The sequence below is a fragment of the Gekko japonicus genome, unplaced genomic scaffold (assembly GCF_001447785.1).
Source record: "Gekko japonicus isolate JY-2015 unplaced genomic scaffold, Gekko_japonicus_V1.1 scaffold3270, whole genome shotgun sequence".
Lineage (NCBI taxonomy): Eukaryota > Metazoa > Chordata > Lepidosauria > Squamata > Gekkonidae > Gekko > Gekko japonicus.
In genome coordinates, this window is record NW_015167155.1 from 27,436 (window position 1) to 41,511 (window position 14,076).

The 14,076-nt window shown below is 40.5% G+C and overlaps 1 protein-coding gene across 1 annotated transcript in view; it reads right to left on the minus strand.

The window, feature by feature from the left end:
* The window catches only part of LOC107112038 (chromosome unknown open reading frame, human C1orf95), a 65,245-nt gene that overhangs the window by 1,593 nt on the left and 49,576 nt on the right, over positions 1–14,076 (minus strand). Inside the window, exon 2 of the mRNA XM_015413102.1 lies at positions 1,886–2,065. Coding sequence (XP_015268588.1) covers positions 1,886–2,065 — 180 coding nt within the window. The remainder of the gene's footprint in view (positions 1–1,885; positions 2,066–14,076) is intronic.

A 14,076-nucleotide genomic window follows, 5' to 3' on the forward strand; every position in this document is an offset into this window, starting at 1 on the left:
AATTATGAATGGTTAAAATATATGCAGATTTATGATGTTTTTAAAATGGATAAGAAAAACTATGGTTTTAGAGAAGATAGAAACGAAGTAGAAACTGTTTGGGAAAGTGGGGGGAGGAAAATGGTTTCTAAAATGTATAAAATACTGTTGAAATGGTTTACGGAGGATGAATCTGTAAAAGAGCAAATGATAAAATGGGCAGTTATTATGAATAAGGAAGTAACTATAGAAACGTTGGAATATTTGTGGAAAAACTCTATGAAACTATCAATATGTACCAATGTAAAAGAAAACTGTTACAAAATGATGTATAGATGGTACATGACACCTAAGAAAATCGCAAATATGAATCAGAATATGTCTAGTAAATGTTGGAAGTGTAAAAAACATGAGGGCTCATTTTATCACATGTGGTGGACATGTGAAAAAGCTATGGACTTTTGGACAAAAGTCCACTGTGAAATGCAAAATTTTTTAAAATGTTCATTTAAGAAAGCACCTGAAATTCTGCTCCTAGGTCTAAAAATGGAAGAACTAAATGTAACAAAAAGGACATTGTTCTAGTATTTGATAACAGCAAGAATGGTATATGCCCAGTATTGGAAGCAGGAAAAAATACCAGACCTAGAAGAATGGATACAAAAAGTTCTGTTCATGGCCGAAATGAACAAAATAACTAGAAAATTGAATAATGCAGAAGACCAGGAATTTTTTGAAGAATGGAGTGACTTTAAAACATATTTAGAAAAGAACTGGGACGTGAAACATAATTTACTATATTTAGAACAATATTAAGTACATGATGTTATCTTGAACTTATTGACTATATGTGACACAAGGGAGACGCATTGCGGGAAGCCTTTTGGGGGAGGGAGGGAAAATTGGATTTTTGACTAAGTGAAAAAAAGATGGATATTGTATGATTAATGGAAAATAAAAAATCTTTTATTCCAAAAAAAACACACCAACATCTAGCTCTTCATCATTAAAATATGCAGAAACTCTGAAATAAACTTTAGTTGTTTTTTTATGTCATAATAGGGTTGCAAATGAAAGAGTACAGATTACCACTTTGGCACAAAAGTGTTCAGCATAGAAGGCCCCAATTCTTTGCTAGGACAAGGAAAGTGCCCTTGCAAGAACCATGAGCTAAATGCAGATTCAGAGCCCAGCTCCAAGGAAAAAAACTGACTTTTTTCCATTACTTGTTACCATGAGAGCTTACCACCTAGGAATACATTCAGAAGACCATTTTAGCAAGTAAATATAAAGGCAAAAGGCGTTATGAATCATCCTGCTGTTACATCAGACTGGAAAGAAAAATGGACAGCCAGCACATCTATTCAAGATGAAAGAACAGAGGGAAGAGCCACAGAAGAAAACTTGTGCTTAGTGCCATGAATGGACTCAACTGCATGTACTTCTACGTTGTAATTTGCTAAACAACATTCGAGCGAAATTTCTGGAAGTCCCCCTTAGCAAAGTAGCATGCCAACCGGACGGAAGCAAGCTACACTACCTCCTTACTTCTCGAGATTCAGAGATTATTGAATTGACTGCCAAGTTCTTTTATGGTCTTATAAAACGGAAAAATGTCCCTGATCATTCTAATTGAGTTTAATGAGTTTGTATAATTTAATTCTAGGTTTTGCGGTTGGGAAAAAAATTATATTGCTATAATTTAAGCTCATACAAATAGACATACCTTTGTAATGCTTTAGAAGTTATCTATTTTTCACAAATTTTATAGGATTGTTTTACCCTATGGCAACTGTTTAATATTTTATGCCAATAAAGGTATTTGTTTGTTTGAATGGACTCAACTGAATACTAGTAATAAGAAAGGACAGGCAAAAACAAAACAAAATTACTGTACTCTACTTACTCGCAAGAATTACCATGTCCATCCCCCAAAATATACTCATGATCCACCCAACCATTACAATGGCGGTGAGGATCTGAATCAGAGCTGCGGCAATGTTCAACCAGAAGACGCAGCAAACATGTCTGTCGGGGAGGTCAGTCCGGGCTCCGCACAGTACTGTGAAAGCTGACACAAACGTCCCTGTAAAAAGGAAGAATACAGTTAAACTAATCCTCAGGAGAAATACCACAGAAACAGTAGCCTGTCCCCATGACAATTCTTTCCAAGTCTCCTGATCATATCACATAGTTCTCACCTTAACTTTCCAATATACCCGTGCTACCTTGGTGCTTTTAAAAAAGATAAAACTCTGTTTGTATAAAAGTTCCAATAACTGTTGACATGCTTAACAAATCAGCACCATATATAAAGTGCCTCAGAAGCTAACCATTGTACATGTTTAGGAGGTTAGGTACTACGCTTAGCCCTTTCCAAATCAATGCTAATTTAACTACAGACATAAGTAAATCACAAGATTTGTACATATTCCTTGATATACTGTGCAACTAAGGAATCTGCTAACAGATGTAAAATCCAGCACCTGGAAATTCCCCACTTCACTGAAGAAAAGGCAAGTTTCTAGCACTTGAAAAAATATGAATGAAACTTATGTAAATGAAATTCCACTTCTAAAAGCTTCAGTACTCCTTCCCGTGAACATAAGAATGATACAAATTAAGTAGATATGTACAGTTTAGTTTGCATAATTTATTATGGTCACAAATTCATGGGGTAGAAATTTGGGTTACCTTTATTTTTAGTGAGTAGGACAAAATTAAAAAGTCCAGTCCATGGCAAGCAAACATCTGTATCATAAGAATAAAAAAATTCAGCACCCAGAATGTATTTGCAGTGCCATCCTAACGAGAGTTACACCCTTCCAAGTCCGATGAAATCAATGTACTTAGAGGGATATAACTCTACTAAGTAATGCATTGTTACTCATTTTGCATTATTCATTTTGCTTCCCAATTTAACTTTAAAACATAACAATAGAGGAATTGAAAAAACTTTAAAAGCACCAGTTTAAATATCCAGCGGTAGTAGGAGCAGAGAATTCTAGCTAGCGGGAAAGAATGTGGAAATGTGCAGGAAATCCTCCATTTGCAACTTCATTTTCTGAATGTTCAGCAGTCAACACCCCTTTCCCACAAGGGTTGTTTGTCCCCAGTTTGATGCTGCTGGGAAGTGTTTTCTCCCTGCCTCCCCACAGCATTGTGGTGTATTTGTCTCCCTCCCAGGTCTTCCCCAGCTTTTCTCTGCTCTTTCCCAAGGCTGCTTCATTGGGATCGTTTGGGAAAGATTTCAGAAAAGCCTGGATACCTGCTGTGTGGGGAGGAAATTCTGGATTTTCCTTATTCCTGTCCCATCTTTCATTAAAAAAAAAACAAGCCTAGAAAAAAGAATCTTCCCCAGTTCTCCAGGACTCTGGAAAGCTGCTGCTAGTCAGAGTAGACGATTATGACAATACAAAGCTACATGGTTTAAGTTAATATTTCTTTCCAAAATCCATTTGAGCTTGTGAAGTCATATTCCTTTACGAACACCCTCCATGCCAAGGACACAAGAATATACAGATATCAATGTGATCTGTAAACCTAATCAAATTTTCTCTTATGTTTTCAAAGTACACACACACACACACAAATACAATGAAATGCTCTTCACACATTTTAACCACATAAGCAAACAAGTGGAAAAAGTGTATTTATTCATGGATCATAGACTAGAAGGAACCAGTCCCGCATACTATTGTTATCATGGATACCTTTCAAAAAAGGAACATCCAAGGAATACAGTACTGATCAGATTCCATACCCTTTCTACACTGTTAGGGTAAAACCAGGAGTTAAATCGGCTGAAATGGGTGCTTTACTGCTACTAAAAAAAGAACACAGTTTTTCATATGTGCAGTTATTATTTCATATTTCATATGTGCAGTTATTGCTTTTGTTTATTTCACAGACTCATAGAGCTGGAAGGGTCATCTAGTACAACCCCCTGCACAATGCAGGAAATTAATAAACACCTCCCCTCCACACCCCCAGTGACTGCTGTTCCATGCCCAGAAGAAGACACACACACACACACACATAAATCCTCCAGGATCCCTGGCCAAACTGGTCTGGAGAACAAATTCTTTCTGACCCCAAAGTAGTGATCAGCATTTCCTTGAGTGTGTAAGAAAGGGCCACAAGAACTAAGTACGGATGCAATCTTTCCTGCCCTTCCTTCTTGTGATCTGCCTAAATTCACAGAATAAGCACTGCTGTCAGATAGCCATCTAGCCTGTTTGAAAACCTCCAAAGGAGAGCCCATCACCTCACAAGGAAGCCTGTTCCACCAAGGAACTGCTCTGTCAGGAAGTTCCTCCTAATATTTAGCCAAAAAATCTTTTGATTTAATTTCAACCCGTTGGTTCTGGTCCGACCTCCTGGGGCAACAGAAAACAACTCCACACCATCCTCTATATGACAGCCCTTCAAATACTTCAAGATGGTTATCATATCACCTCTCCGTCGTTTGCTCTCCAGGCTAAACATACCCAGCCTTTCCTCATAGGGCTTGGTCTCCAGACCCCTCACAATCTTCGTTGCCCTCCTCTGGGCATGTTCTAGCTTGCCAACATTCTTCTTAAACAGTGGTGCCCAAAACTGAACACAATACTCTGAGGTCTAACCACAGCACAGTCAAGCGATACCATCACTTTGCGTGATCTGGACATTATACTTCTGTTGATACAGCCCAAAATGGCATCTGCCTTTTTAGCTACCACATTACACTGCTGACTCATGTTCAGTGTATGGTCTACTAAGACCCTTAGATCCTTTTCGCACATACTACTGCCATGACAAATCTTCCCCAATCTATAATTATGCATTTGATTTTTCCTACCTAAATGCAGAACTTTACATTTATACCCACTGAAATTCATTTTATTTGTTTTAGTCCAGTTTTCCAGCCTGTCAAGATCATCCTGTATCCTGACTCTGTCTTCTACTATATTTGCCACCCCTCCCAATTTAGTATCATCTGCAAATTTAATAAGCATTCCCTCTATTTTTTCATCTAAATAATTTATAAAGACCGTAACAGGTCCCAGAACAGATTCCTGAGGCACTCAATTTGTCACTCCTCTCCAAGAGGATAAGGAACCATTTACAAGCACTCTTTTGAGTGCAATCTGTCAACCAGTTACAGATCCACCTAACAGTAATAGGATCCAAACCACATTTTACCAACTTGTCAACAAGAATATTATGTGGAACTTTATCAAAAGCCTTGCTGAAATCAAGAAAAACTATGTCTACAACATTCCCCTGATCCAGCAAGGTAGTAACTTTCTCAAAAAGAAAAGATAAGGTTAGTTTGACATGACTTGTTCTTGAGAAACCCTATGAAGTATTTCTGGGCTAGTTCTCAATCCAAGCCAGTCTGGTACAGTGGTTAGACTATGACCTGGGAGACCCAGGTTTGAATCCCTACTCTGCCATGGAAGTTGTTCAGTAACCTTGGCGAGTCATACCTACCTCACAGGGTTGTTGTGAGAATAACATGGAGGAGAAAACGGTGTAAGTTACTTTGGGTTCCCACTGGGAAGGCAGGATATAAATTAATAAAATAAGTTCCTACAGAAATTCACAGTAAAATAAAAAGCAAAAAAACAAAAAGCCCTCGAAAATAATTTGGAAACCAAAGCTACATTGGATTGGTTTCTATAAAGATGGAGGACTCCATTTACTTCCTGTGAGAGTTTGTAGAAATGCAGAAAGACAGGTATGCCCAGTTAATGCTTAACAATAACACTTTTATTCTCCTTTCTCTTCTGTCCCCTCCTCTTCTTTCCCTGTCTCCTCCTCTGCTACTCTTCTTTCTCCATCTGTCCCCAGTCTCCTCTTGTTCATTGCTCTCCCCTACCTTAATTGCTACTCTTTTATCTTCTGATCCTGCCCTTCTTCCTGACATTCTCCATGTTGGTGCTGGACCCCTTCCTTGCTGACTCTTTGCCTCCTTCTGCCTACCTGTTTCTGCTTCTGGGTGGGCTGGGTGCCACCACTGAGCTCTTATGTGGCCACTGCCAGCAGGAGAAGACTGGCCATTGGGGCCTCATTGTGGTGCTGCTGTGGCCCATGTGCAACTTCCTACTCCTTGACTTTCTGCTTTGGGTGAGTTGTTGGGGGCAGGCCCTTGTTCCCCAAGCTGGGCATAGTTAACACCTGCCCCCACCCTGGGAGGCTCGTGGTAAAGGCCCAGGGGCATGCCCCTGGGAGAAGAAGTCAGTGACGGTGTACTGCCAATATGGATAATGTTGGATAGTGAAGCAGTACTTGATTTTACTGATATATGGCATCTTTAAGCCAGTGGATGGCTGCATGGTCTATGATAAGAAGAAAAGGGATGCAGAATAAATAGTACCTGAGAGATATAACTGCCCACTTTAAGCTAACAGCTCCTTCCATGATTTAATATGCCCATTCTTGGAGAAGAGCTTTCTACTAAGAAATGGGATGGAATGTTTTGCCCCTTCACTGGGCCACTGGGCCAACACTGCCCCCAAGCCTAGCCCTGGTTTGGAAAAATCAGGGCCTCTTAATATAGGGTGTTATGAGATGACATGAAGTACATGATCAGCATAGCACAAAAAGGTCCATGGGAACGGTTCCTTGACTCCTTTCAAAGAAGGTCCAACAAAAGGGCCATAATAGATGCAACTACCAAGACAAATCTGCTATAATGGTTTGCAAGTCCTAACACCTGATGGAGCTGACTCTTAGCTGTGGTTATGGGAGAACCTTGGAGGGCTGCTGTCTTTTCCTTCAAGGGTTGCAGCTCTTCTGCTCCAACAATATGTCTGAGGTAGCAGATGTGGGTGCAGGTGAGCATTCATTTTCTTAGGGTGTAGGTACAAACCAGCTTTCTTGATTTCTTTGAAGACTGCATTTCCCAAAAGTAATTAAGAAGATGAAGAAGATAGCCACATATTCTTGACAGGGACTTAATGAGTTGTCTGCCATCTGTTGGAATGTAGCAGCAGCCCACAGAAGCCAAACAGTATGGAGACAAATTGGGAGCGGCCAAAGCATAGTGATTGTGGTCTTCTCACGGTCCTGGGCCACTAGTGGGATTTCTCAGTAGCCCTTTGTTATATTGAGCATTGTCAGGAAACGTTTTAAAAGTTGATGAATCATGGGTATAGAATAAGCATTAAAGTGGGAGATCTTATTGACCACTCTGAAGTCCAACTGGCTCCCAGCCTTTCCTTGGTAAGATGCAGAGGGGTACCTACACCACTTGTCCTAGCTCAGTTTCAATGGCATGATTAATGAGTGAGGTCTGACCCAGCACAGCAGAGAATAGGTCCAAGTACTGTTCCGGGAGTTGCGGAAACTGAGTCTGTTATTCTGGTGTGAGGCCTTATTGTGGCACTTCTGCCACAATGGTATTTCTTCCCTCTCAGGCATTTCCTCTACAGGCATGAACAGGGCAAGTCTCTCTCCCAACTTTTCAGCAAATCCTGTGTTTCCCCAAGAGCCAAGTACTAGAAAAGGACCTGCCCCAAAGGGGTTGCCACCATGATCTCTTACGAGAACCATATCTCCAGGCTGGAATCCGCCCTCACAGTCGCTGGCTCCTTGCATCCGTTTCTGCTTCCAGGAGGGCTGGGCGAGAAAGTAGAGGCTCTTATGGAGCTGCCGCCACTGGGAGAAGACTGGCCATCAGGGCCTTCACAGTGCTGCTGTGTCTGCCACATGCCTCCCTGCTCCTTGGCTCCTTGCCATAAGTGAGTTATTGGGGGTGGGCCCTTGTTGTGTGGACTGGTTGGGTTTGCCCCCTCACCCCTCTCATACTTCCAAATACATATAGATGGGACAGACTGCTGACATTACAGTGGTGAAGTGCTGGGATGTACAGAAAGAGCAGGAGGTAGTACTGAATGCAAAGCTTGAACATCAGGGCAACAGTCATGCTAGAGAATGAACTAAAACATTGGTGGGAGGAACTGTGCTGTTACAGACCACCGTAAAACTTTTGCAAACTCAAATCATGCAGCTTCCAAGTTCAGCGCAGCATCTAAAGACTCCTCCCCCCTCCTTTACTGCTGCTGCTTTTACTCCCAACTCCCACTTTCTTTCAAAGCCTCTTGAAATTAGAGAAGCAGTTCAGAAGAGCTGCAGAGAAACTGAGTGAGTAGGAGCTGCCGGGGCTATGGAAAATAATCCTACTTTGAAATGGTGGTGGTGGTGGGGTGAATTCCCTTTAGAGTGAGAATTCTGTTATGTTCCCCTAATGCTATAGCTCACCCAATGAAGAAAATTAACAGCTGTTGAAGACTAATGACGAGGGCTTCCATTTTGCAAGGGTTAACCTGCTGGCTCCATGTAGTCAAGCCTTGTGAAGAAAGGAAAGTAGGGTCTGTTATCACTCTAGGATTGTCCACAGACATTATTCTTTGTTATTTTTCTAGACAGGAATTATGCCCTACATTGTGTATTTGCAAAGAAATTTCTTGTTACTAGTCCCCCCCCCTTACAATGCATTATAGGATCCCCTGGAAATGGTAGGTCAGAGCTTTTTGGAACATCTTTTTTCTATCTACTCACTGAATATATAGCACATATCCATGCATGCCAGAAGTACTCCATACATGTATTTCAGATACAGGCATTGAACTACATTTGTGTACCGTATCTATGTGTGAAAAATCTTTTTTTATGAAATTAGCATCCCAAATGGTCACATTTTGCATTCTTTGCTACTATTTCAGTACTTATCCAACAGGATGCTTGACTTTGGCACCAACAGCAGATACAACAATCTGAGTTATAATAATACTGCTATCATGCAATATAAATCCATAATGGCTATTAAGCCAAGGTATGGAATATAAACATGAGATGTAATTAATTATAAATCTAAAGAAATATCAAAAAGTTCAAGGGTGCATAACTATCAAAATTGTTTCATCTTCCCCCCCCCCCGTACAATTAATTTTACATTTAGAACTGACCATGGAAAAGATGTCAAGTTCAATGTGCCCAGCATTCTAGTCATTCATTCTTATGACCCAGTCACAGATCTCTGCCACATCAGTCAGAAATCTCAGAAGTCACTAGTTATAAAAGGATGCCACAGATGTTTTCCTGGGAGAACAACTACATAGCACTCTGTACAGCCAGGGTTAAGATATATTTCTAGTAAGTGCAATTTGTTCCAATTATTATTTTTTCCACTGAACAATTGATACATTCACTCCTTTCTTTCCATTCAAGTCCACACTCTGGAATGTAAAGAGACAATTTCTTTTCCTCCAAGAGCCCACAGGCTTCAGATCATTTTGTGGCATGTGTCCCAGAATATTCCAAGGTCAACTGATGCAATCCACACCCTTTCTAGATTGTGTCTGGTATCATTTTCAAGCTCTACTGCAAAGGAAGTCAGTAGCTCATATTAAAAAGGTAGTATTATACCAACAAAGTTATAGACAAAGAAGATTATAAGTTTAAACTGCAGGTTAAGGTGCTCATTTGTAAGCAGACCCAGACACAGAAAAAACTTTAGTAAGCAAGCCACAGGCAGATCTACCAGTAGGTATCACCTGTCTGCTGCTTCAACTGGCAAGATGGGTCACCTTCCCACAGGCAAATTTACTCAAGAGAGAGTAGTCTTGACCTGTCACTTCAAACATGAGAACCTCCTGAAGAAATGGAGAAAACTGCATATAGTTTATACATACATAAATATAATGATAAATAGAATCCCTTCTTTGTTAGCAGTTCTATTTAGTAAGCAATCTAATTCTGCAAGTAAAAGTTAACATGAATGACTCACACCTCTAAGAACCATCCACAACTAAATACTTTATGGCATTTGCGATTTGCTGACATTTGTATTGGATTATCCATATTATTTTATGTTTAACATCTGGCATTTGACTAATGGTATCTGATATGAGCTGGAAAAGACTATTTTTGGTAGGTATTTGTGCGTGCATGTGTGTGTATATGTGCTTGCATGCCTGGAAGTCATGGCGACTTCTGGCGACCCCTACTGGGGGCTTCGCCATTTTTCAGAGAGGTGTCTTGGTACAATAAAGAAGGCTGACAGGAAGAATGTTGATTTATTTGAAATAATGGTGTTGGAGGAGAGTTTTTGGGATGCCCTGGACCACCAAAAAGACAAATAAGTGGGTTCTAGATCAAATCAAGCCTGAACTCTCTCTAGAAGCTAAAATGACTAAACTGAGACTATTGTATTTTGGTCACATTATGAGAAGACATGAGTCACGGTAAAATACAATAATGCTAGGAAAAGTTGAAGGCAGCAGGAAAAGAGGAAGACCCTAAATGAAATGGCCCTCAGTTTGCAAGTCCTGGGCAAGGCTGTTAACAATAGGACATTTTGGAGGACATTAATTCATAGGATTGCTGTAAGTGGGAAACTATTTGATGGCACTTCACACACACACACACACACACACACACACACCTCTGGATATGATGCAATTTTTGCCATTCTCCAAATTGTATTTGGAAGTGCTTTATACTCACTACTTGATATTAACATTCTGCTATCAATACTTGATGGAACTTGGCTTCTAAAAAGAAAGCCCTGCAGCTCAAACATATATGGCAAAAACTATGCTATTGGAAGCCCTGACTCAAGATTTCAGGTCAAGATGTGGAACTAATCGCTGTGATTGCCACAAATGCACTCTACACATGCTCATTGACACAATTTTTCCCATTAATAATTTAAATATTCCTGGCTTGAAACTGGGTTTTGAAAACAGGTTCCAGGCTGGGGTACTAGTAAACACCAGCTCTCACCAAGCCTTGGCACTTTGTGTTACTCTGTACTTCAAATTCCCATTTAGAATTATCGCTACTTTAAAATCAAAATTATTGGGTAGTTAATATTCTATATTTGAAATTCAGCATTTAAAACCTAGACTGGAAGTGGTTACCAAGGAAACCACTAGCTTAAAAATACATGAAAACAGTTTTAAGATGATGCATTGATCTGAATTGTGCATGTGTCCCTGGATAGATTTAAATCTTTATTTATTTATTTATTAGATTTCTATTCCACCCTTTCCTGGAGGATCAGGATTATAATAATAAAACAACAATTGCATACAAAAAACATAAAACAATAAAACAACAATTGCATATAAATATCCGTGATATAATCAGATACTGGCCATCTCTCCTTATATATAATTGAGTAGTGGGGTGGCACTTTCTGAACATTCCAAATCAGTTGACTTCATGATGTGTCACTCAGAAGCTGTCCCTATCCACTGGCTGCGTTGCCTGAGTCTTGCCTCCAACACTCTAAACAGTTTACTGTTCCTCTCCCCCCCATAGCCAGTCAGAACACAGAGATTGTTTGCATATGTGGCCTGATTGGCCTTTGCCTCTAACATTCTAAACAGTTTGCTGTTGCGAGTCATTGAATGTGTCCTGAGGTAAAATACATATCCCAACCTTCCCTTAAATGGTTACTGGAGTGGCCAATCTCCCTGTGGGGCCTGGAGATCTCTCAGAAATCACCGTGTTCCCCAGCCACAGCACATCATTTCCCCAACATAAAATTTCCCAGCTATTACAACTGATCTACAGATGACCAAGATCAGTTCTCCTGGAGAGAATGGCTGCTTTGGGCAGTGGACTCTATGGCATTATACCCTGCTTAAGTCCCGCCGCACCCCAAACCCTGCCCTCCCCAGGTTCCACCCCCCAAAATCTCCACGTATTTCCCAACCCAGAGATGGCAATCCTGTAACTGGCTATGGAACTGCCTTCCAGACCCTTGAAACCCAGAAGACATGGCATAGGAGGAGGTGCTTTTCTACCTTAGTTGCCACTGCATAGCCCCAAATCAACATAAGTCAGGGGTGGAGGGAACCATACCTGTTACCATGAGGCTGTCCTCCCATACTACCGACTTGGGGCAGCAAAATGACTTGAGACAGCCCTGCCTTATAGCTAAGCAGAGGGAAATAAACATGGCTTGCCTCCCTCTATTTTCTCCTTCCCTCTGCCACCCCACCAGCCACAGCTCGGACACTGATCGAGCCTTACTCCTAGTTTATAAATAACCAATAAAATAGAAAGAAGTGCATGGGAGGATAAGTTCCAGGAGGGCCAACAGAACAAGATCAGGAGAAGGCCTCCCTGAATAAGATTGACTTTCAAGTCCTGGGGAAGCTCGGAAGGTTCCACAGGGTTCGAACCTTGTCCAGCAAGGCATTCCACTAGGATGGGGCCAAGGTGGAAAAGGCCCTTGTCCTGGTGGTAGTCAAGTGGACCTCTTGGTCTCACTGAGTTTTGGAGATTAACATATAGAATTTCAAAGACATTAAAGTTTTCAATATATTGTTTCTGCTATTACTCCTCCTTTAATAAGCATGTATGAGGGAAAAATTCACTAGGTACAATTCCTCCTATCATAATTTTGTAGCAGAACGATTCAGAAGGATATGTCCTGTTACTTCCAATCTTATAAACAAGCTGCTGTTTAAAACTGGTGGCTATATCCTTGATGAGAAAAAACAAAAACAAAGATAAAGTACAAAAGAAGTTACTGATCTTGTTTATTCTATAGCTTCCAGTTAGCTAATATGACACATAAGAACTTAGAAAAAACACAATGAAACCACTTCCCAGTGGAAGAAGCCAAACTCAACCATCAAAAAACACAATGAAACCACTTCCCAGTGGAAGAAGCCAAACTCAACCATCAGAAGAGTCACATGATGCAGTTCTTGCCAGATTGTAACTTCAGATGGCCTGTAGGAGTCTGCATGTGTAAAATAAACATACACATCCTCCTTGCATCTAGACCACCAGTACATCAGGAAGAAGCCTGACTAGATTATTTGTCACAACATGCTAATTTTCATCGTGAGAGCCAGTATTGTACAGTGGTTTGAGCATTGTTCCACAACCTAAGAGGCCAACATGCTAGTATCCTGTGGTAGAGATTTTTATATGAATGAAAACTCATGCACACACAATCCCTCCCCTGCAATCTGAAGTGGAACAGGCCTGAAGGGTTATACCACTTAGCTCTGCTAATTGTGCACCACAGTGATGAAATTACAGCTCACTACCTCTTAGATCAGGGGTGTCAAACATGCAGCCCGGGACTGGATCAGGACCCCGGAGGGCTTCTATCAGGCCCGCAGTGGAACTGGCTGTCTTCTGCTTCTTCTTCCAGTTCTGCTGGTGCTGCTGCTGTGTCATCATAGGTTTGCAGCTTACGAATACACACCTGAACAGCATACTCAAGATTGCAACAGCACAGACATTTTGATGCAATAATTCAGAGCAAGATGTGTCAGTTATCAGACACTGTTAAATAAACAAAAGATTGCAACAGTGCGAATGTTTTAAGCATGTTTTTATTTTAAGTAAAAAAAAACCAAACCCTTTGTGTTTGTGTCCTTTATAAAGTTTATATCTCCGCTACCTGGCATTACATTTTATGACATACATGGCCCGGCCCAACAAGGTCTCATTTATGTCAGCTCCAGCCCCCATAACAAATGAGTTCGACACTCCTGTCTTAGATATTCTTTGGAAGACAAGCCAGCAAGATGGAAGTGAGTTGAGATCCCATCTCTAGGCTGTGAGATGTAAGGGCATTTGCTCACAGGTACCTTATCTGTTTGTCTGAATATACCTTATGTTCCACTAAGGGATGAACATGAACAAATAGAAAATTGCTGCAAGTTCACATACAAAAATGAATAGACAATAGTAAACTTGATAACGATGACGTTTTTTGATGTTTAATGTCTTTGTTTTTCAGAACGTCATAAACAGAAGATGACATCAACCAGAAGTACGAACATCTCGAGTGGTTGTTCGTTTTGAAGAACTCTTTATCAACCAAATTCAGTTCTCAGGTTGTCTTATTACACTCAGTAGTGATATCAATCTTATCCAGCACAGCTCCAACAGCCCACGGCTAACAAGTTGTCCGAACTTAAAACTTGTTAGCCGTGAAGATGTTCGTAGTTCTGGTTGATGTCATCTTCTGTTTATGACGTTCTGAAAAACAAAGACATTAAACATCACAAAACGTCATCGTTATCAAGTTTACTATTGTCTATTCATTTTTGTATGTGAACTTGCAGCAATTTT